A 25,581-nucleotide genomic window follows, 5' to 3' on the forward strand; every position below is an offset into this window, starting at 1 on the left:
TTAATTGTTGGATGCGAGAATCTTTCAGAAAGACCATTCTCGTAGTTGTTTGTCTAAGGATTGAAAGGAATTTAGAAATATTGTTTAGATAAAAAGGAATCTACCATTGCCTTCCAGCTTGTCTCGTGAGGAATTTTTTTTATTTTGCATTTACTCGGAAATCGTGCGTCTCATAGATATGGTTCTTTGAACATCTTTAATGAAACCAAGACGAGGATTCTCTTTCTTTGCAGTGTGCTCAATGCAATCCAAACATCCTGTATGTGTAAGTATAATAATTTTTGTGCAACAAATTTTTGTAATGAAGGAAATACTTCTTGCTCATATTTGGAATATCTGGTCACTTTTTATAACTTCCTTGGAAAAAAAATTGTGCTTTTCCTTTTTGATTTTCCTGCTGTTGCAACTTCATCTTTAGAAAGCATACGATTTTATAGTTAAGAACTATACTCATAGAATTAAAAAAAATAATGATATGTAATTATATACTTTGAATATTAATTTTACTGAACATTTCAAAACCTGTGTGCTTATTCGATACGCTTTAAATATTTAAATTAGTTAACGCAATAAAGCGTCAGAGGAAGCTATAATATTTCAATAAGGAAAATAAATTAATCTAACAAATTAATGTATATGTCTTTAAATCGATTATTTAGACAATGCTATCGATAAAATCAAAATGTATCTTATCTACTCCGACAAGAAGGCTCTATGAAGAAAATACGAAAGTTATCACTGCTAAATGTTATCACTGTTGCGTCGTCTTCCTTCGAGCTAATATTGATTGTAATAAAAGGATTACGATTCTACTTCCGATTGATAATCAAGTTCAAAAGTAAGTAAAGTGATTCCCTATAAATATTTGATTTAATACTAATTTATTTTTGTATGAGTATGGTGTAAATTTCAAGTACAATACAGAAGTTTTTATTTTTTCTTTTATAGTTATGCCTAAGTATACCATGATGATTTATAATAAAGATTTATAACAATTAAAATATAGAAGACTGCTTTGAATGATTCAAATGTGGAATTTTTAATCTTTTCAATTTTTAAGATGTTATGTATAATATATATAAAGTTAAAATGCCTCTTGTTAAAATTTATTTCTGTAATTCAAAGGCAAAAAAAAAACAGTGCATATTTTTATTTTTAAATTGCTGTTAAATTTGCAGAATTCGAAGATACTTGATTTTAAGCGAATAATTTTTCAAACGCTTAATTTACAGGAAGAACTTTCTGTTGTATATTGCATGCAAATGAAAAAGGATAAAAAAAATCATCAATTAAAAAAAACCCCTTGAATATGTTAGATATAATTTATAACATATATATCAAAGTTTATCGAACATTGATTTAATTCAAAATATTATTTTCAATTTATTTAATAAAATTTTATTTTTCTCTTAAATTAATATATTAAAACGAAAGTAAATTAAAACGTCATCATTTTATTAATCATTGTTATTAACGGTAGATTCAACTCAAAACAATGGCATTTAATTAATTAATTAATGTTATATATTAATTAATATTTATGTATTGGCAATTTTTTTAAAAAAAATTCTAGTATGTTAGATGTAATATATAATATATATATATATATCGAAGTTTTATCGAACATTCAATTAATTCAAAACATTCAATGTCTAGTTTATTTAATAAATTTTTTTCTTTTCACTTAAATTATAATAAAGATATTATAAATTATAACTTTATCATTTTATTAATCATTGTTATTAACTGTCGATTCAACTGAAATCAATGTCATTTCATTAATCAATACTATCAATGTTATATATAAATTATTTATTATGTATTGATTGTATGTAGCTTAAGAAATGTATGTAGCTTATTGTTTGTAGCTTAAGAAATATATTATCTAGTTTCTGAACTAAAATATAAGCTGTATTTCTCTCCATTCTTTAAATATTAGGGTTCAACTGTTAAATAACACACAATTTTCAACCTTTCTCACATTGTAAAGCATTAAAACCACTATAAAATATTTCTAAATAAATAGTTTACTTATTCCTTATCTAGAACCACAGAAAATATTAAAAATTATTATTACAAATTTGAACAAAAATATGCATTAGATTTTTTTATTTATGAGTTTTGTTTTGTAAGGAAATTCTATCAAAAATTAGAATTTGTGGAAAATGGCATCCAAAATAGCATTAAAATCTGTGTAAATGCAAATATTAAAATCATTGTAACTTTCCAGAAAATAGATTTAGAAACAAATTTATTCAAATATTAAAATTGTTCAAACAAATAAAGAAACATGTTCAAACATTAAGAGTATTAAATGTTAAAAAAAAATTTTCATATTTACGGAAAAAAATCAGCTTTTCAACGTAGTTAACTTGCCTTTAAGTTATTTTCCTTTATACAAGAAAAGCTATTTAGTGAGAAATTTGTCGTACTTAGATAAATTTGGATGTGTTTTAATTAATTTTTAGTAATTTTAACTGATATATATTTCAAAATTTTATACGTAACTATAAAATACTTTTCTCAAAGCATTTTTTAAAAATAATTATATTTAATGAATCCTATTAGGGACTTTATAAAAAAGAGACCTCATATAAATAAGTATGGGTGCATTTCATAGTTGACAATTATAAATGTTATATAATACTATTAAATTTTTTTATCTCAGTTTCATTTTTAGATATAACTATTTATATTTAACTAAAATTATACTGAAGTTAGTTAATTAGCTGATCGTTCAATTCTGAAAATATTGTTTTGTTTAATGCATTAATCAACTGTACGAAATATTAGAATTTAAATACAACACGAAATGAATAAGAAATTAGTAAAAAAAAATAATTTTTGTATTAAATTAATCAAATTTTTAGAATATTATTAAATACTGTTCATTTGCGAATAAAGTTTTCTGTATTTAAGAAATGGTAAAAGTCATATTTAAGAGATTTTTTTAATGGCCAATTAATGCAATTAGATTCGAATTTAGTCGGCGTCCTGGCATAGGGGTAGCGCATCTTCCCCATGATCTGGGCGTCCCGGGTTCGAGTCCCGGTTTGGGCATGGTTGTTCTTCCTGTTCTATTTGTGAGGTGTGTGAATGTGCCCTCCTGTAAAAAGGGTTTGTGCAAGCGAATGAGTGATGCGTGAGTTGTCAAGTCGTACTCTTGGCCCTAGTTGGCTCTACGATAAAAACAAGAGGCGCTCCCCCTTAGTCTTAAATTGGCCGTCTTTGAACAGCGGGCTTGTCCGTGGCAAGTGCCATAAAAAACAACAACAACAAACAGATTCGAATTTGGATGCAAATAATCGAATTAGATTCGAAATGCTCTACGGCTGTTCTTTTAAAATCTGGGAAATCAGTTGAAAAAAACTTGTTTTATAAATCACTGATATTTAAGAATACGCAATTCTTTGGTTAATAATAATGTAATTTACTTTTTTATTATTTCATCAGAAATTATAGTATTAATTATGTTGCAATGAAGTCCAAATTTCCGGACACAGAATGTTACAAAATGGTTGAAAAAGGACTTATATAATGCTAGCTAAAACGTGCTTGATATAATGAATCATAAATTTATTATAAACTTAGGCATCAAATCCTTTTTTGTATCTCGAAGATAATATAATCACGTAGATTGAGTCGAAACTGTTTATAGCTTATGAATACAGATGTTATAAAATTTTTAAAAAGTTTTTAGAAGGAAATTCATTGTATTTCAATGGCAAATAGAAAAGAAATTGGAAATAACGATAAAATAATTTACAGTTCTATAGTTATTAATTGTAGAGTTTTTTTCTCAGTAATTGTATTATTGTTGCTTTAGATGAAATTTCTTATAATTTATGATTATCGATCACATAAAGTCAATTCAAAGTTACGTTTGAAAGGTGATTCATTATTTTACCGAGGCACACGAAACGAATGTAACGACGAAGAAAAAAATTATGCTTGTATTAAGATAAATTTCTCTTTCTATAGATTCTTTTAAAATCTTCATTTTATGGGATTTGTTCAAAAATATTTTGACGCAAATATTTCAGAAATGAACGTAGCTTGGAAAATTTTTTGATAGATCCTACAGTCCTTCCTATACTTTATCATTCTACGAGGAATATATATTCACTTAAAGTGAATATAATAAAAAAAATATTTTATTTTTAATGCTGTAGCAAATTATAATTAATAAATAAATGAAAAAAATATCATAAATTGGTTGATTTATTCAACTAAATTCCAAGAGATGTGCCATAATCTTATTTTTGTTGAAAACTGTATAATGTGAATGAAAGATTATAATATTTTTTCCAGGACCGTTTGGCATGTTTAATCCAGATTTTACGGATGTTCCCCTAGTATGGGAGCCAAAGGAGGAAAATGGGAAACAAATGAAGAAGTTAAGGAAAATCATTGAGGATAAATACGATGTAAAATTCAGTAAGCATTACTTTTAAAAATAAAAGAGAAATTATTTCCAAAGTATCTAAATTTTCTTTAATAAGAAAAAAATACTTAAATAAGTATTACTTTTTTAGATAAATAAAAATTAATTTTCTCTGTGTATAACCTTTTTTTTAATAAGAAAAAACCAGATTCTAATAAAAAAAAAATCAGCGTATGAGCCTCACACTTCATAGATAGATTGACGGATTCTTAACATCGCCTTCACTGGCTTGAAATGTTATAACAATGCAGTTGAAACCATGCTATTTTCTTCACACTTGCACTCTGCTATCTGTTCGGTGTAGTTCAAAACTCGCTTCATTGGACCCAATGACTCTTTTTCCAGTCATCTTTGTCAAAAGTTTTGCTCTCCTTTTGCTAATTAGAGACATTTGTTCTTGTTTAAGGCAATTAATAGAGATTTTCGAGCAGGTCGGTGGCTTCCATTGCATTTATGGTGTAATGTGTAGCAAACAATTCGATCAGAGATCTTTGCAGTTGCAACTTGATTAAGACTTTCTGCAATTTGACGTAATAAGTTCTTTTGTTGGGCTGAACAATTCTGGCAAGTTTTCTTTATGATCGAATATTCAATAGCCTATGACGACCACAAATCTGATGTTGAGACCAGATTTTCTGCTTAATAGTCAATCTCTGTAAACGTATACAGCTGTTACTCTGGAATACTTCACCAATGCAGCCATTTTGAAGATACTAGTTCCTACATACTTGTCTCCTAGATACTTCGAACGACTGCAATAATCCTGCTTTCAAACTCAGTTAAATTACATTTCTTCCTATTTCTTCGCAATTAACACATTTGATACTTCACTTGTCATGTACTTCTTATTTTATGACTATCTCTCCGTCTAACGGTAACCACATAAAGTTACGGCCGATCGGCCTTTAATGCCAAAGTGATCATAACCAGAATAATTTGGCTATTCAGTGTATATGTAGTCTCAAAATGGACCTTTTTTCATTCACGGAGGCTTTGAATAAGAAGATTTATTAGAAACAAAATGTACGTTTGGGCAAATTGCTTTAGGTTGAAACCTATAGGATCCATACTATTGTTTACTTCTATACTTCATTGAATGAAACATTGATTAATGAAATAAATTAAATTTAATTCGAAATAACTACTTAGAATGTTTTGAAGAAATTTTTAAATCTAAGTTATTTTTCTAAATACTTCTGTATCTAAAATATAGAAATTAAAAGATAAAGCCCTAGAGGAAGGAAAAAAATCGAAATCTTATTGTTATTCAAAACGATACACGATTAAAAAAAGGCCCTTGCTTTACAGATTTTAAAAAAATTCTTTGAATGAGACTTACATATTTGAAATAATATTAAAGCTGTTTATAATGCAAAAACTCTGTATTTTTTTCAAAATGTCCTTATTAAAATCATAATCGACTTTTTTATTGAAATTTAGCATCATCACAAAGAATGATGATAAGGCATTCGAACGTCAATGAAAATCGACACCATATTGATATTTGTATTGATTAACAATAGTGAGAAATACGTTTATTTCGATAAAAGACAAAATGGGCTGTTTTTATATAATAGGAGATATTGCATTTGATATGCGATTGTATGTAATGATAGAAAACAAATGATAAACGGACTACAGATAAGTAAATAAACATCCTTTATGCCTTAAAAAATTTATCATAGGAAATAGAAAATATAGATGTTTATTTTTGCAGTGAAATTACATTGAAAAGCGTGCAGAAAAATAATAAGTAATAAGAAATAACTGAGTGCTCCTCCCCCTCAACAGCTCATACACTTCGGCAAAATGCCACGTTTTGTGGTAGACTATAAAAAGAAAGAGAGAGAGAGAGAGAGAGATAGAGAGAAAAGAGTACTTATTTTTTTAGTTATTCCTGCTAGTCGACTGAGTCAAAAATTTGATGCTTATGTACTACTTTTATAAAGAAGATAGATTAGAAGAAGATTTTAAAAAGATAAATGTTGTTAAGATATATACAGTGGTGGCCAAAAATTGTGCACACTTTTGGAAATCGTTATGTTACTTTGTATGCTTCTAGAAAATGTTACATTTCACAAAATGCATACTCTTACATATCCTTTTAAAGAGAATTTAATGCTTATTTAAATACAGGAAGTAAAATTCAAATATTTGCAATTCAAAAAAAAAGTTTTTCTTACTTTAATCTGAATAAACAAACACAGTGATGAAGTGGATTGTAATTTCTAACTTATCTGACAAATCGCTGTTCTTGTTCTGGGAACCAATCAAATGTTAATAACTACCAGCAGAAGATGACATCATGTTTAAAGTTGGAGCAGGTCATTATTGTACTTTTTCTACAGAAGGAAGACTGTTTTTTATATAATCAAATTGCAAGTTAGAAATTTTGTTAAACTTTTTAATATATAGTTGGTATTTTTGTAAATATTTCAAATATTTAATCAAGAAGCAATGACATCAAATAAAAAAATATATATTGACATTTAGAAAGAGAACTAAGATTACTGCGTTACATAAATGTGGTCTTTCCTATGTTGAAATTGCAAGATAGGTGGGTGGTTCAGTGACTACATCTACAGTTCGAAAGCTTTGTTTATGTTATTAGGAGACAAATTCAATAAAAAAACAAAGCAGAAAATGGCTGAAAAAAATGCACCACATCTTTTGATGACAGAAGAATAAAAAGACAATGTCTTGAAGATAGAAGAATGTCATCAGCGGCCATCAGAAATCAATTGAATGATGCTGGCAATTATGTCAGTTCAAGAACAATCAGGAGAAGATTATTAGATGTTGGACTAAGAGGTAGAATTCAAAGAAAAAATCCTTATATCAATTTACAGCAGCGTATAAAAAGATTACAGTAGGCAAAGGAACGTATTAATTGGACAGATGATCAGTGGTCACAAGTTATACGGAGTGATGAAACACAGATATTGTTATTCAGTAGTGATGGCGAAAATAGGTAAGACATAGAATAGGCGAAGAGTTACATCCTGACTGCATTCAGGAAACTATGAAGAACTCATTTAGTGTTATGATTTGGTCATGCATGTCAGCAGACGGTTTTGGTCTCCTTCATGTTATCGATGGTACATTAAATGCAAGAAAATGCAGTGACACTATTCTAGAGCCAAAACTTACACCTTCCATCAGTGATCTCTTTTTCAACAACACATCATTTATTTTTCAGCAGGATTCAGTTCCTTGCCACACAGCAAAAACATCGAAAAATTGTTTTTAGTAAAAAGAGCATTGAATTATTATCATGGCCGTGAAGCAGTCCTGACCTCAAAATTATTGATAACTTATGGCCCCGTTTGAGAACTCTTATACATACGAAGCGTTCATCAAATAAAAGAGAATTTATTGAGGCTACAATTGTGTCCTGGCATCATGCAATAACGAAGGAAGAGCTTAAACCTCTCGGCAGCTCAATAAAACATCAGTGTGAAGCTGTAATAAAAAATAAAAGCTATCCTACTAAGTACTGATAACTCACTTCAGTCATCAGCATCTAATGTATCTCGATAATTATTTCCGCTCAACTATTTTTGTATTGTAAATATTTGAATTTTGCTTTTTGTATTGAAATCAGCATTAAGTTCTCTTTAAAATGATATATAAGAATTTGCAATTTGATAAACGTTACATTTTATATAAGCATACAAAGTTAGAAAACATAAAAAATTTCAAAAGTGTGCACAATTCTTGCCACCACTGTATGTTGTGTATTTTCAATTATAGAGATTTCAAATACAGGAGTAGATTTACTCTGACAAACGGACAGTAAGAGAATGCATTTAGTTTGAATTTTGATACCGACCTATTATTCTTATGATAAAGCCATATGCCAAATTTCATTAATCGAGTCTATTCTAGGTTTGAGATATTGTGTTCATACGCACACAAACCAATAGAGCTAGATAGATTTCTCTTTGGCGAATTTCTTCCAAAACGAACATTGAAGAAGTATAGGTGTAGGTCGAAAGGAGAAAGACCTATTCTTTTGTAGTTCTTTTAGGTTGAAGATTAAACGTAAAAAATAATTAATAAATATTTTTGTTGTCAATATTCCAGATTGTCAACATATCATGCTCATTCATATTGTAGGATCAGTTTGTTAATTGAGGGCGAATCAGAAATGTCGTCATCATGTGTGAGAACATAAGACGACATTATATGAACATAGGATTGTGTAGAAATGATATATATATTTTTGAATAACGTTCTTATTTAAGCAGGTGTGTCCTCAATTACAATTGTATTATGGAGTACATAGAAACGTGGTAGAGTTTATTATAGAGTATACGAGAAAGTTTTAAGGAGACCATTCCAGATGCTTTGCAGACAGTTGCAATTAAAGCCAAAATAAAGTTAGAAAATAGCAATGGAAAAATGAAATCTTTTCTCTCGAGACAATCTTACACAAGTCACATTCTTCTCATTTCGCTAATGCTTCGCCAGCACAAGCTATAATCATCGTTCCCAATGACCCCGCGAGATCCTACAATCCTTTTTTCCTTTACATAAATAAAATTTAATTAAAATAAATTTAAATAAAAGATTTACAGTTTGTTTATAAAATATATGAAATAATTTTTATATTATGTATATATTTATAGATGATTATAGAGAATTTCACAAATGGTCTACAGATAATCTCTCTGAGTTTTGGGAAGAATTCTGGGATTACCTTGGGATGATTTCTTCAAAACGATTTCATAAAGTAAGTTTTTGCATCATGCTTTGGCCCTCATTTTGGTTAAAGACCACGTTTATTAATTAGTTTAATTAATGAAATATTCGTCATTGGAATTCTTTAGGTAATTGATCCGAAAGTGCCCATAAGTGAATCACCAAAATGGTACGAAGGAGCATTGTTGAACTATGCGGAGAATTTACTTAGGTATAGAGATGATAGAATTGCTCTGATACAGGAAGGTATTGATGACTTTTGTCATTTTGAATTAGCCGCCTTTAGTGACTAGTGGTTCATCAAAATTTTCAATAATTGCTTCTTCAGAAAAAGCGTTTTAAGCTTCAAACTTTTATAGATATATTGCTCATATTACTTCAGAAAATTTACACTGTTCTCTTCATTAAACTATGCATTCTAAGAAGTTTCTGTCGTCTCTTCTAAAATGTAAACTTTAATTTTCAGTGAAAGTGATTAAACTTCAAATGATATAAAAATTGTTCTGCTGAAATTAAACTTTTTTTTTTGAAAATAAAAGCACAGAAAAGAGAAACATTCAACACTGAAATCTTTTGTGTACTAAGAAAAATACTTTTTATAATTTTTACAATAGCTCAAAGGATTATTAACTAAATTTATCATAAAGTGCAATTTTCAGTTTTAATTTCGGAAGAATTTAAGTAGCATAAATATGTTTAATTTTATCTCAGTTTATAAAAGTAAGTCTTCAATTTTAAAGAATAATTCAATACTATGAATCATATTCAGCAAATCATTCTTGATAGTCCAGCTTAAAATGTTTTTTTAATCTTCTACAACCAAATTTGACCGAGTTATAATGCTTTGAATATCATTATTTTAGGACAATTAACAATTTCTTTATTTAGGTCAATTAGCCGTTCAGAAACTCTGGGTGTTGATGACATTATTTTCATTGAAGTGTTCAATGGGATGGTCTAATTTGTGCCATTTCAAAAAATAGTAATGTGTAAATTTTTGTAACTAGAATCAGTTCTTATTTCAAAAGAGTGGACTTTTTATTAATGAATCTTGAATATTTTATTGAAGATTCATAAAACCATAGAAAATTTTATAGATCCATAGAATTTTTAAATTCCAAATATGTCAGAATGCTTATTGACTCAAACTACATAAAATATAGTTATTTACGTGATTAAGACCATTATTCAATAGAGGTTTATTCTTATTACTAAGAGTTTAGAAATTAGCCGATTAGAGAGTATATCCTGTATATATTAAATCATGTTTTCTTTAATAAACAAATTATTGCATTGATAATTTAGATATTTTAAAAGTAAAAAGAATTTTCTTTTCTTGCGTCTTATTTTTTAATCAATACCATGCTTCGAAATTCATTTTATTTCATTCAGATAATGCAAAAAATTACTCTTATATGTTTTGTTTGGCGTGAGACTTACTTTAATCTTTTGAGTTTTTGTCAGCGTGATGGCAGCATATTGATAAAAACGTTGATGGCAACAAGTTGATTTTTTTTCCATGAAAGCATAACGTGCACTGCAGAATTAATTTTTTTTTGGTTTTTATTTTTTGCAAAGTATATTGTTAGAAAATATACTTAAAATATGTTTTGAAAGAATTGATTAAGAATTGAAAAATTATGCTGAAAATTAATAGGTGTTATTAAAAAGAAAATTTTTGCAATTTTAAGATGATGTAAAAATTATTTTTGTGCTATAATATTTCCAAAAAATATCGCCAAGAAACGCCAGAATTTCGCTCAATTTTTTAATTAAAATTCTGGTTAACATATTTTAAGCATTGTTTCGAGGTTCTCATTTACATTTTCCAAAATATATATGTGCCGAGTTTGATAGCTTTAGGTCAAGTGGTCTTATCTGTAGAACACCAACACACTTACATTTATCTTTATTATGAATAGAGATTGATGAAGACTTTAATGCAGGATTCATTTTGTAATAGTTAGTGTATTTTCTTCAAAATAGACGGCTCCCTTAACTGAGACTAATTGCATGAACTTTGCTTACACGCGCATTTGAACTTGTATTGATTAAAAATAAATAAGTTGTGTATCAAAAAAAGAGAGAGTGTGTTAAAATGATATGGATGTTGTTCAGCTGAGCTGTATTTAAAAGGTCAAATGATTGTCTTATGCTCACTTAGTACCTTGCTATAATTTATCTTCTATATATAGACCGAAATAATAATAAGTAAATGCCTATTTTCAAGAGACCCCTAGACATTAACTCCGAATTAATACATCTCAATTTATTCGCAGAGAATCCAGGAGAGGCCCCTGGGATTGGAATGACGAAGACTGCAGGCTTTAAACTGTCTTGGGTCACATGAATAATAATATTTGCTACACTGATAATTCATGGAGTAGTAGAACTGATGAATCCATTTAACTTTGAGGCAAATGGGCGTTAGCTTTCGAAATAAAAATTTAAAAATAGTGAAATTAGAGAAAAAAAAGATCATTCTAAAAATAGGAAAACCTGGAGATAGCTGGTTATTTATACGATAACTTGATTCAAGATCTCATCTAAAGAAGAAAGAGGGGGGAAGAAATTGAAAAAAAGAACAATAGAATAGAAACATAATACTAAACGCTAATGGTAAAATTAAAAAAAAAACACCAAAAAAAAACCCGCGCTTCTGTTCAGTAGAAAAAAAAACTCTAATATTCTGTAAAAATTGAAGTTTGTTTGTATTAGACACATAAATTCTTAAGAATATAACTGTTACTAGCAGGATTTCTGATAAGTAAAATTTATTGAAAAAACTTTTAGAGACTAACATAATTTTTGTCTATTTCTAGGCGAGGATTCAGAATGTGAAAGCTATACTTTCAGACAGATATACGAACAGTCTAAATTATATGCTGCTGCGTTCCGCAAATTTGGATTAAAGAAAGGAGACATAGTTGCCTGTAAGTTGCATTTCCACAAAGAGGCAAAATTTGATTCTAGAATGTACAGATAATTTGAGAATCAAATATTAAGTGGCCTGGTTCTAATGAAGCTGGTATTTAATATATCGTGGTGAATTTTATTTTGAATATTATTTTTTCAGTTTAAATTTTGATAATTATAATATGAATCCATATTGTTTGTTTGGTTGCTAAAAATGTAATATTGAAAACTATTAAAAAGGGACTTGTAATTTAATTAAAAAATTTTAAAAGTAATTGTGGTTATAAATGAATTCTAGTTCGCTAAGTTTGCTAGTTCGATTACCCTTAAACGTCCGCTGGTGTCATTTCGATAAAGCGATATAAAATACATAAAATAATTGTAATAACTAAATAAGTAAGGTTTAGTTTTAAGACTTTTTAATATTATTTCATGTAATTATCATATATTATAACCCTTTATATCATAAAAAACCGCAACGAAATAAATTACTTAATCTTGTAAAATGAAATAAAATAATAATATTCATAAATATTAGTATAATAAGCAAAATCGTAATTTTTGGGAGAATGCAAGTTTTTAATTCGTTATTTATCGTTTTTATGCATAATGTTTTGAATATAACTCATTTGCAATGGATACAGTAATATTCAATTTTTCCTGTACATTTTCCGCCCACAGTTTTTTTATCATGTGACTATTTTAAGCCAAATTTTGTGCAGTAGCTTCTGAAGATAAAGACCCCTGAGGGCAGAAGTCTGACTTCTAACTCAAATGAAAATAGCACACATACACACTCGCTTGCACAACCCTTTTTACAGGGGGGCTCATTCACGCACCTCACAGTGAGAACACAAGGAAGAGAACAACCCTGCCCGAACCAGGACTCGAACCCGGAAACGCCTAGATCAAGAGGAAGACGCGCTACCCCTAGGCCAGGACGCTGTCCCGCCCACAGTTGTCTCATGCAAGAGACACACATTTTTTTTAATTGCATTTCCATTACACTCTAATTTCGCACTTTTTGCGTTCTGACGAATTTGTAATTCCTTTAAATTCAGTATTTATTACCGGAATATTATCGATTTCATTTGGACTTCCTTTAGATTCTTCGCAATCACTTTCACGCAATCCTATGTCTTCATCGGTATCCAAACTAGAACAAGACAGCTCATCACCATCCGGTCCTTTCTCAGAAAGCTCTCGTACAAATTAGTAATTTCATCAGGGCTTAGACCCTTTTTAGGAGCCATCGTTTCAGGGTGTCTGCTCTGCATAAGGTTCGAAAATCGAATGAAATATTTTTAGGAGCAGATAAGCAAATGCTGTGTAACGAAACACTTTGACACAACAATTTTAGTACAATCGATTCATTTCCACTGTGCACCCAATAACACTGCATTCAAGGTCAAACAAACGTGCGACAGTACTTCTGGAAGTTTGTTTTACTTAGTGGACTATCGTTTGTAGAACGACAGCTATTTTTAATTATAAATTTGCTTGGTGTCGAAACGACACCAGCTGACGTTCTATACTTAGTTGATGTTCTATATTTAGTTTAGCGGACGTAGTATATTTAGTTGTAAAATCTCTCCTAATTAAACTAGAACCACAAAACTTTTTGTGTGTTATCACCATGGAAAATGATTAAAAGCCACGAAAATTTTTCAAATTTCCTGCCAAAAATGCAGAAAGGAGAACAAACTAAACAGGATCCAGTGTCCAAAGTTCTGGTGTTAAATTTATTTATTTTTTTTTATTTTCGCTATACCTCTTTTTATTACAGTTTATGAAAAAGACATTTCTGGTCCTATAAATGCTTTAATAAAAGCAAATATTTCAATTTTTAAGCTATAGTTTTTATAAGCGAATCAAGTTATTGTAGTGTTATATCAAGTACCTGGTATATTGTACAGGTTATATGTCAAATCGAAAAGAAGCTATTTTTACAATGCATGCTGCCACAAGCATCGGGGCAATATGGACTGGAGCTTTGCCACTGTTGGGAAGTGACGTAAGATAATGTTTTTTGTCTTATAGTCTTATTTCCTTTGTTTCTAAAGAATATGCAAAGTAAACTTTTTAAAACGAATCTTATTCAAACCATTTCTGCATTAACATGTAAAACTAGTTAATGAACTATAAATAAAATTTAAATTTTAATTCTTCTATAAAATTGCAACATTATATATGCAAATTATAAATGCAAATAAATATATTTTTAGATCAACATTTCCAGCCATTTTAATTGGTTTTAATAATTCTATATTTTTTAAATCCAAGATCTTTTCCTTTTGTATTTTAGGCTATTGTGAATCGATTTAAACAAGTTAAGCCTAGAGTTCTTCTGACTGTAGATAGGTTTGTTCATGGCGGTGAAGAGGTTAATATGCTACAGAAAGTAGAAAATGCAGTTCAAAGTGATTTTTGATTTTATTTATTTTATATGTGTTCCTAACCTAATTTCCGAGTAAGGAAATTTTTGATAAATTAACTAGATATTTTCGAAGGAATAATATTTATATTATATATGTTTCTGGTCTAATTTTTGAGTAATACAAATTGGGTGAGTGGACGATGAAAATATCAAAGCATTAACTCTAGTCATTAAATCGAGATGGTCTACTTCTAGGACAAGAAATATACAAAAACTTTGCAGAAAAAATTGAATCGTTTCTTGTTTCTGCTAATTTTAATAGAATTCATTTCAAAGTATGAGAATGTGAAATGATTTGAATAATATGAAATGCATAAATGTACAAGAAATTTCTGCAAGATTTTTTTTTCTCGTATACAAACTTTATTCACAATGAAAAAGAATTGGAGAATTAGTATCCCAAGCTATTGACGAATTTCCATTTTTCAAACATCTTTGAGTTTAAAAAAAAAACATTTTTGAAAGGATTTTTGTCTGTATCAGTATAATACGTCAAAAGCTAAAAAATCTCATGCAAAAAGAAAAGAAAAGAAAAAAAATAATACAGCAATGTTTGTCCATACATTTTTGGCAATATGAACATTATAATTAAAAAAAGTCTTGAGTAGAGTATTTAAAATTTGCCATATAGTTTTCCTATCAAAATTATGACTCTGCAACAAAGTTTGGAACAAATACATCAAATAATTAACTGGTGGTCTAACATTTGTTATGTGTTAAAATGAGATGATCCAAAAATACAGTAAAATAGAATATTGAATTTGTGTATTTCACATTTTCAAAAAAAAAAAAAAAACTGTTTCAAATTTCTGATTAAATTATTTCAAGAAAAGATTTCATTTTCAGTAGACATATTAGATCTTTTCTCTAAATGAAGAACAAATAAAATACCATTTTTTGCTTGCTATACTTTATGCGAAAAAATTGGAATGAAGAGTATTTTTACTATCGAAATATTTTATTTTTATTGTCGAAATACGGATGTCCAATAACCTTTCAACATCTCTATTTCATATGTAATCATTCTTTTTATTTAACAGCAGGCACCAAAAAATTGTTCAAACATCCTTTTTCAATTCCTACTATTAGTTCACACTCTCCCTATATATGTATTTATCTTATTCAAATTTTCAATCGTTAATAAAATACTTTTCATTCATCCACTGAAGTTCAAATATATTTTTTAAACTTGTAGTGGATCACACTTGATGTTAATACAGTTTTTTCAAATATCAATTCATTAATTAAATTTAATTAATTTTTAATATTTTAAATAGAGTTTTAGCAGTTTGTAATGAAAATTGAAATCAACAGGCAGTAGCTCAATCGGTAAAATGCAAGGATTTCAATATTTTTCACGTGAAGGTGAAGAATGCGAATTCAATTCTTGTGAAAATCAATAATTTTTTGATACTTAATAATTTTTTTAATAATTATTTAATAAAAAGTAACTAAAATAAAAAATTTTCTTTGTTGACCTAAGTAGGAATTGAATTAATTTTTTTTTATATTACTTGTTTCTAACTAAATATTGTATGGATGCACTAAGTTGTGTAATAAGGCATACAAAATTTTACAAGAAAAAAACTAATACTTTTTATTTTTCCAATTATATTTTTAATTTTTAAAAGAATCGAAATAAATAAACGGATTCATGGTATTATTTAATATAAAAAATTAAACGTATTTCAACTAGACAATTTTTGCAAAATTCTCTGAAACCACTGAAATGCTTTTAACATCTGAGGCATCAACCATCTTTTAATATTAATATTGTCGTCAAAATTAAAAAAAATATATCTCTATTAATTAGCATTATTTCGAATGTTATTAATTTCAAATTTTGTAAGCTATTTGACTCTTTAAAGTTTGTGTGTGGTATTGTATGGAATGCTCATATTACAATATGTGAGCATTCTGAACACAAGAAATATCTCTTTAGAAAATGATTATAAAAAATGTGTTACTTTAGATTCCATTTCCAGATTTCATTAATTTTTATAAGAGAATCTATTCAAATCTCACTAAGATGATGTGAAATTCTTAAATTATTATCATTTTAAAAAAGGTCCGAGAAGAATTTGAAAACTCCCATGCAAAGTAAAAAGATTCCGCATCCCGTAACTACTGCCTCAATTTTTTAAGGTTTATTTTCTTCAGTTAATATTAGTCCCTTTTGTCGACCAGTTATTCACTCACCATATAAACAGTATTAATTTAGTCGTGTCAACCAACTTTGATGAGCTATAATCATAATTTAGGATTTGTTTTATATTTGAGTTGATACTATATTTTCAAATTGGTGAAATTCAAATCAGTCCAATTGTTGATGTTCTACCAAATTTTTTGTTGCAATGTCCTGCGAAACTAGAGCATAATTAGGGCAGGCAACTTTTAAGGATGTATCTAGGATCTGAGTATTTATATAAAGTAAAAATTGGCGTGGTTTTGGAACTTCTCTGAAATTTGCAGCGTGATAGATAAAAAAGGGTGACACACCTAAGTGCTATAAATTTTTCCTATGAAATAAAAAAAAGAATGTTGAAATCGGTACAGTGGCTTTGGCAGGAGGATTCTAAGTTTTCCACATAGAAAATGCAGATCTAAGTAATGCTTCTAAGCCTCTCTCTAAAATTAAGTCGTAAGAGAAAAGTAACTAACTGTTGGGTGTCATGGAATAAAACAATAACTGGCAAAATTGAACCAGCAGTAGCAAGAGCTAAAAATTTTATTCTTTGTTTTTATGAATGCTTTAACTTATACATATTAAATTTATGAATGAATATCTAATAATTCAGTTTTAGCTTTTTCTAATTCATTTCAGATATTTGATACTTCAAGGCATGCGACTATGTTCGAGATGATATTTTTGAAAAACGTTCGAAAATATTTATATTTTTGAATGTTTAAATGAAAACTATTGAAAAAACATATATGAAACTAAAATACATCAATTAAGTGGTAAAAGTTTTTTTAAAACTTGAAAAAAAATGTTTTTTTTTTCCTTCAAAGAGATACAAAGCAAAAATATTCTAGCTGAGGAGTTTATCAAACGATTAGCTTAAAACTTTTCAGTTAACATAAGAAATATATTATCTGATTTCTGAGCACAAAAATAAGCCGTATTTCTAACCATTCTTTGAATATTAGGGTTCTACTGATAAATAACACAAAATTTTCCATTTTTTTCGATTTTTTTTGTGAGGCACTGAAACAACTATAAAATATTTTTAAATGAATCGATTACTTACTTATTCGATTATGTAGTTCAGAAACTGAGGAAATATTGAGAAATTAATATGAGCAATTTGAACAAAAAATATGCGTTAATTTTTTAATTTGTGAGGTTTTTCATACGGAAATTCTATTAAAAATTAGAATTTAAGAAAATAGCATTAAAACGCATGTAAATACAAATATAAAAAACAGTGTAAATTCCTAAAAATTAGATCTAGAAACAAAATCCTAATGGTTTTGTGAAGAAAGCTTTTCAAGCATTAAGAATGTTAAATAAAGTTTCATAATTTCTAAAGAAAATTGTCTTTTCAAAGTAGTCATCTACCTTAAGTCTCTTTTATATAAAAAGTGTGAATATTGTTTGTATTTTTAAATTATAATTCTAAAATATTTTATATTCATAAATTCTTTTTTGTTATTGTAGATTTGCCATCCTTAGAAAAAGTTCTTATTGTAGCCTCGAAGTCAGATTCTTACTCCAAAGACATCAGTGGTATTAAAAGCAGGTATATCAAATGCTTAAGATATAAATTATTATGAAAAGAATCATAGAAATCCAACTTTAACTAATAACTTAAAAGTCAATTTTAGCCCTATAAATCGCACTAGTGCTCAAAAATTCATAATGTTTATTAATAAAAAGAAACACTCACATTTAAAAATAATGGTGAAACCATATTTTAAATTCATTTATTTGATAAAGTTTGTATATGCTGCAAAGATACCAGAATTAAATTTGAAGTTGCAATTGTGTTTTTAAAAAGACAGACAATTTTAATTTATTTTGTAAAATATATAATTATTAACTTACTTTTGTTATTTTATTTTTGTAAACATTTTTAACAAGATTTTATATTAAAAAAAATTTAGAATTTAGTTCCACGTTATAGTTAAGTAAAATAAATATTCATAAAAAATACTTACATAAAACTTAGTACACATGAACTAATACACTTTAATTATTATTAGTTAAAATGTTTTGCAAATGAGTTACGTTAGTATTGCATGCTCTGTAGATGTTGTACAATAAATGAAGCAATCAATTTAGCATAGGGATTTAGAAAGTAAATTTACATGATCTTTTAATTAAACGATGATATTATATATCCTCTTAGCTTCATTAAAAATTATGTCTATGTCTTTTGTAAATGATAATTTGGAATCAAATACATTTATGGTGCCAATTACCTATTTTAAAAATTAATAAATTAATTATATTAACATTAGATATTCCTATAGCCTAAAACTTAGTTCTCTGAACATGCTCAGTGGTTCGTTTCTCACCTCAAATTCACTCATCACAGGTCACATCACACGGTGGGGCTGCTGTTACTTGGTGGTATTGTGTTGTAATAGGTGCATTAAGCATATAATACTTTGAATATTATTTTTGCTTTCGGTGCGGCGCTTCAAATTTTAAGTAATTTGCTACAAATACAGCATTGTAGTAATACTTACATAAATTTAAAGATTTATAACATGAACTACTTGCACTAAATTAAAATGTTATTTTTCCAAATTTAGTCCTAATTTCCCCCTAATTCTCAAGTTTTTACAAAAATGTGAAGGAATTTTTGTTGTGCAACCATGTATGTTAAAAAAATAAATAAATTTTTTAAAAACGAAATTTCTCAATTTTAGATCTTTTTAACGAAAGGATAGATTAAAATATGAGCGTTAAAAATATCCTGAAGCTCATGTTCTGTTATCCCATTATAACCAACCCATTAAAATATACACCACTTTATCAAAAAATTATCAAAATATATTAATTTTTAAAAAAGATTAAATATCTCTGATAATAGAATTGCTAAACTTAATAATAGCAATAAATTACCAACCTTTTCCTATGAACGAGGAATAAAGGTTTCTTCTTTATCATTTTTCAGTTGTTTTCTGGAAGAATTTTTGAAATTGGGTGTTGAAGAAGATGGTTCTGTCCCTGAAATGCAGTTCGAGCAGGTCTCCTTCTCCCATCCGGTTATAATCAGTTATACTTCTGGAACCACTGGATTACCTAAGCCCATCGTACATGGAAGCGGTGTAGGTAGCATCTTTAACATGTATTGATTATAGGTTACAATACTAAATCAAAATCATCCAAAACATAAAGATCATATTGGTCAATAAAGAGATACCAAATTTCTAAATAATTACTTCTTGAGTGGTGTCTTCGCCAAGTGAGGATTTAAAAAATCATTCAGTTTTTTCAATTATTTTTCTCAAAGGTTTTTTCTGTTTATATCAGATTTAATTATACAGATAAATAATATTTTTTTAATAACTTATCGAGCTAGATAAATAATATTTTTTTGAAGAGATTCAACTTTTAAAGGATAGATCGTATCAAACTTTTAGTGAAATCTGACGAAAAGGAGAAGGCCGTAAGGGTGGTAAGGTCTCGGCTTCGGAACCGGAGGGTTGCAGGTTTAAATTGCAGGACCCGATTCCACCGAAGAACCGTCGTGTAAGGGGTCTGTTGCACGTTAAATCCGTCATGACCAAACGTCCTCCCGCTGGTGTGGTGTGGTGTGGAGAGGGGGGGTGTCAGCTAGAGTGTCGTCCTCGTCATCTGACCGCGGTTCAAAATGACGAGGTCCGTCCCAAAATAGCTCTAATGTGTCTTTAAAACGGGACGTTAATATAACTAAACCAAACCAAAATCTGACGAAAAGGAAACCATCTGTTGGCCTGTACTTTCGATGTCTGAAAGCCTGATAACTCGAATTAATAAATGAATAATGAAATTTGGTATGTCATTTTGCTACTAAAATTTTAGTTGTGTGTCCAATTTCGGTTTCATTTGGTCAAAAAAAGTTGTTTAAAAGGGTTAATGATTTTTTTAGATTATTATGAAGAACAGAATGTTTATGACCAGAACTCTGAAAATAAAAATCGGAGCACTTTGCGTTGACGACTTTGGCGAAGATCCAAAATATTATAGGATGGAGATCGCTCTTGTCTTAGAGAATATTGAGAATAGAGAATTAGAGAATATTGTCTTAGAAGAAGGTCTTAAGTGTCAAGAAGACCTTCCTGATATATTTGCATTTTATGTGGTTAATATTAAGAAATAAAGCAAAATTAAAATGATCCATAATAAATAAATGAACGAGGATAATAACCTTCGAATGAAGCAAAATTATAAGAAAAAGTTGAACAGAATTCTTGCTTTGTTGGCTTTCCAACTAACCATTTCTCTTTTACTTATATAAGAAAATAATTAATTCTTTTTGAAGTGATAGCTCGATTGTTTTGAAGATATAATTTCACGACTCCAGTTAAGATTAATTTATTACTTGTTCACATTTTATTTTGATTTACATTTTTACTTTTCAGATGACTATGCAGGAAAATCATCAATCATATACAGTTACTTATGTTTTATGTTAAAGCACACTTTAAAAAAATCTAATGCAACACCGAGAATTCGCCAAATTATTTTATATTGAAAATATAATCCTTTCTTTATATTTATGTATGTAAATTATCATAAACTTATTTTTATATTTCTGTTTATTTCCTTATATCAAATTCAATATATTTGTCCTATCGAATAATTATGTTATTTATTACATATTTGTGAACATATTAAAAAATAAAACAGATGTAAATTATTTTAATTCTTCTTATTCGCATTAAATTAGGGTCCACTGTTGATTGAAGGTAAAATCTCGACTTAAAGGTTGGAGAATTTCAGTGAGGAGATCTGATTCTACATAATACCTGTCATTTATATGGGCCTAATACTTTGAATCTGACATTAAAAATTAAATGCTCTCCTACTGATATGAAGCAGAATTTTAATGAAGGGAAATTACCTTAAATGTCGTCCTCATCATCTAAGCCCGACTGAAAATTATGAAATCTTTCTTCAAAAAATAACGTTGCATTCCTTTAGGGCGATATTTAAATGGCAGAGAAAGTTGAAATTTCAATTACGGTATTGTTTAAAGTCAGACTTCATGAAGATATGCAGATATATTAACAAGATGCATACAGACTTTACATCTTTTATTGCAGCATTTGATACGATTGTTCTATTTCATCAGTATTTAAATACTTCTTTAAAAATTATAATGATAATTTTTAAAGATATAATATTATATTTAATAATAATATTTAAATATACGCCATTATAATGTCTGTCATAATTGATATTTTTTGATGACTTAAATTTACTTTCAGATTTTGATGTCAGTTTCCAGCAGTTTTGGAGTAACCATCGACACTGACAGAGACTCAGTTTGGATGTCTGTATCACCGGTAAGAGTTGCAATTGTATTTGAAGAAGTTGATGCCATAATAGTTGAAAGAATTCGTGCCATAATAGATAAAATTAAGTGTTGATTACTTCTTTAATACAACAATACCGAAGTGACACAGTTACAACACTATTCAAATAAAATAAAAGGAATAAAAAATAATTTAAATGAAAATAAATTTCTAGAGTTATGAGAAAATTATTTAACCTTTTATTGAAATAATTCAATCAAAGCTGTAATGCGATTTTTATATAGACATAGGAGAAAAATAAATTATAATCATATGTAGTGATTAAATAGTCATGTAATGTTTATGCTGAAACTGGTATGTTCATTCCACAAATGAATTATCTTTTAAAGAAAATTCGAATTGAAGAGAAATAATTTCGCATAATCAGTTGATTGCAAAATTCAACTGATTAATTAAAGCGGAATTCAAGGAAAATACGTCATTATTCTTAGAATTATGATCTTTTTAAAAGTATGCAAATTGCATACTCATAAATGTGCATTTACATATTCAGAATTGCCTATTTTTTATATTTTTCCAACTGTATATCTCGAATTTTTTGTCTTTTAATAGATTATAAATAACGAAAAATCCTTAGGTATAACATTTTAAGCAAACTAGTTCAAAATAACCTGGGATATGCAAAATAAATAAATAAAAAAATTAAAAAAAGACCTAAGTGTTTCAATATATCGAAGCTTAACAAATAAATCACTATATTAATACCTTTTTTCATTCAAAATTTCATTTCTGTCATTAACACAGTTATTTTTTTCTAAGAAAAATTAATACTTTTTAAAACGTTCGCCATTAGGATTGATGAAATATAACAAAATAAGGATTTGGAATGTATGCCTTTATTTGTACGTATAATTACAAAAATATAATAGATAAGTAATAATTTCGAGGCAAATCATCCAATAACAAAATAAATTCTGCTAAATAATAATTAAAATATTCAAAAAAATCTGAACAAGTTTAACAAATAATATTAATAAAACAAGCTTAATTCAAAAGATTTTTGGAGCAGTTGAAAAATTAAGATGGATGATCGTTTGCCGAAACATTTCTTTATAAATGAAACATAAATAACATAATGCTGGTGTTCAAATTCTCACCAAATGATACTTAAATAATTCTTAAGATTTTTTTATATTTAATATCTTTTCGCAAGAAGAGTATTATATGTCCAAAACATTTTAAACATAAGAATTTTGTTTTAGTTATTAAAATAAGAATTTGTCAAAGCCTCATGAAACTACATTATTTGCACACAAGGATTTGCTTTTATATTCATTCATACATTTAACACTGTATAAATTCTTCACTATATAATTATAATTTCTAACAAGAATTTTGTATCATTGTTTTATATAATTGCTTAAAAACATCGCAAATCATTTATATATTTTATAATTTTTTTTCTAGTTTTTTCCAAACAAAACTTCGCTTAAAATTTAAGTGAAGTAAAATCTGATACACGCTTTGATTTTTTTCGCGACCACTTTTACATTTATTTTAAAAAGGAAATAAAAATGTCTTAATCTAAAGCAATGTTGTAAAACATGTAGTTTTCCCTTTCCGTTTTAGCAATTGTTTTAATGCCTCCGAGAAAATCCTGGTGGGAATTTGAGATATCGATAAAGATGGGAAAATCTTACTAAAAATGTTTGGGTTTTGCTACATATTTAAAAACTATTTGACGAGAATGAATAAAATATTTAACAAGGATGTTTTAGATTCTGCTCCTTTGCTTTGCATCAATGTTTTTGAGATTTTTTTGAAAATATTTTAACACGTGAATTTAAAAATTATAAGTATAAAATGCATTTTTATATATTTTTAAAAACAATAACATTTTACTGAATTTTTTCTTAAATGTAAAATAAGTATTATTCCTAATTTTTGTTTATATCTTGAAATACATTGCAACTCAAGAACTTTTTACTTAAAATTACAAAATGCTATATCCATTTGAACTGTTTTAGTTTGAAGAATTCATATCGAAAATTATGTGTAAAGGTTCGATAAAATTGAGTCTGTTTACATCTAAATATGAATACTACTCATTCATAAAAACTGTTTCATATATTAAGAGAAAATACATTTTTACAGCGGCAACATTTACAGCTTTAATGTGTGACAGTAAGTTTTGGAGTAAAAAGCATTGATCGTATACATTTTGTTCGATTATACGAGAGAGATCCAAAAACAGTTTACAAGAAGCAGCATTTGGAAAGTAGAAATTGTGGATGGGAATATTGTTACCCAGAGTGAAGACAGATGGCGCTAGTTGTCTTAGACCGGTCGTTAGTGTTAGTACTGAGTCCTGAAACAGCGACAGTAATGGCAAGACGTCTAGAGAAGTGGTCTCGCATAGAGGAGGTGCGAGCCGTGATACTATTTCTATGGGACAAGAATGTGCCCCCATCAGACAAATCGCTGAAGTGTACGGGAGTGAAGCAATGAGTAGACAACAGTTGGCGAAATGGTGTCATTCTTTTGAAGCGGGCTGAGAGATGGCTGGAAACGTTTAGGTGCGAGGTCTGGAGCCACCCACATATAGCTCTGATTTGGCTCCCAGTGACTATTTCCTTTTCCCGGCATTGAAGAAACACTTATGCGAAACAAGGTTCATATCAGACGGCGATATTCAAAAAGGTGCCGAGAAATGGCTCAATAGCTAGGGACCTGATTATTGCCAAGACGACTTAAACAAATTGGTCCAGCGGAGTGATAAGTGCCTCAACAGGTTTAATGATTAAGTAGAGAAGTGACCGCCACATATGCCTCTTAATTACCATTTGTATCCTGTGTCTATCATTGATAAAGCATTTTTGCTTTGTGATCTTTTTTTTTTTTTTGGATCACCCCTCGTACATAACTTTTGGTCATAAATTAATTTTATTTTTTACCCTAGTCATTTCTTTTTGTGATCCTTCGGAACTGGATAAAAAAAAATAGTCTTACATACCTCATTTTCTTATTCGTGTCTTTGCAAAAATGACCGCGGTAATTTTTTTTTCCAGGTGGGATGGGCATCATGGTCAATGTACACCACTCTCCAATTCTTGGGACAGAAAATTGTCCTCTATGAAGGAAACTTTTATTATTTAACCCCCACCTATGTTTGGAACTTGGTGGATAAGCATAAGATTTCTCACATTCTCTTTCCCTCTAGTGTGGTGGATGAATTAGAGAAAAGAAAATACCTTCCAAGTAAGGCAGATACAGGCTGTATTTGATAATGCAATAGATATAAACTTAAATATTTTAATGGAATTATATTCTTGTAACAATTTGTCCAGTTGGAAGTAATTGCTATTTTGTATTTTTATCTCTCATCAATCTATTTCTGAAGATGCTTATCACATGATAAAGGATTTTAGTTTAAATAAATGTATTTGTTATAACAAGAAAAGTATTTATAAACTGAAAATAACATTTTCAAATATCCCTTGGTATATTGAGACAGTCGCTATCTGTACACATTTTCCTTACTTAGAAACCAAAAATTATAATAAAGTAGGTTTTTTTTTGTTTCAAAAACTAATAAATAGATTTAAAT

At 28.3% G+C, this 25,581-nt stretch overlaps 1 protein-coding gene across 1 annotated transcript in view; it reads left to right on the plus strand.

The window, feature by feature from the left end:
- The first annotated feature begins 756 nt into the window (after positions 1–756).
- LOC129988654 (acetoacetyl-CoA synthetase-like) overlaps positions 757–25,581 on the plus strand; it is a 44,180-nt gene continuing 19,355 nt past the window's right edge. The window contains exons 1-11 of the mRNA XM_056096925.1: positions 757–838; positions 4,312–4,437; positions 9,076–9,179; positions 9,277–9,394; positions 11,971–12,081; positions 13,981–14,078; positions 14,370–14,484; positions 18,163–18,244; positions 19,628–19,781; positions 21,927–22,004; positions 25,043–25,232. Of these exons, the coding sequence (XP_055952900.1) occupies positions 4,323–4,437; positions 9,076–9,179; positions 9,277–9,394; positions 11,971–12,081; positions 13,981–14,078; positions 14,370–14,484; positions 18,163–18,244; positions 19,628–19,781; positions 21,927–22,004; positions 25,043–25,232 (1,165 nt within the window). The 5' untranslated portion in view covers positions 757–838; positions 4,312–4,322. The remainder of the gene's footprint in view (positions 839–4,311; positions 4,438–9,075; positions 9,180–9,276; positions 9,395–11,970; positions 12,082–13,980; positions 14,079–14,369; positions 14,485–18,162; positions 18,245–19,627; positions 19,782–21,926; positions 22,005–25,042; positions 25,233–25,581) is intronic.

The sequence above is a fragment of the Argiope bruennichi genome, chromosome 10, assembly GCF_947563725.1.
Source record: "Argiope bruennichi chromosome 10, qqArgBrue1.1, whole genome shotgun sequence".
NCBI classification, from domain to species: Eukaryota; Metazoa; Arthropoda; class Arachnida; order Araneae; family Araneidae; genus Argiope; species Argiope bruennichi.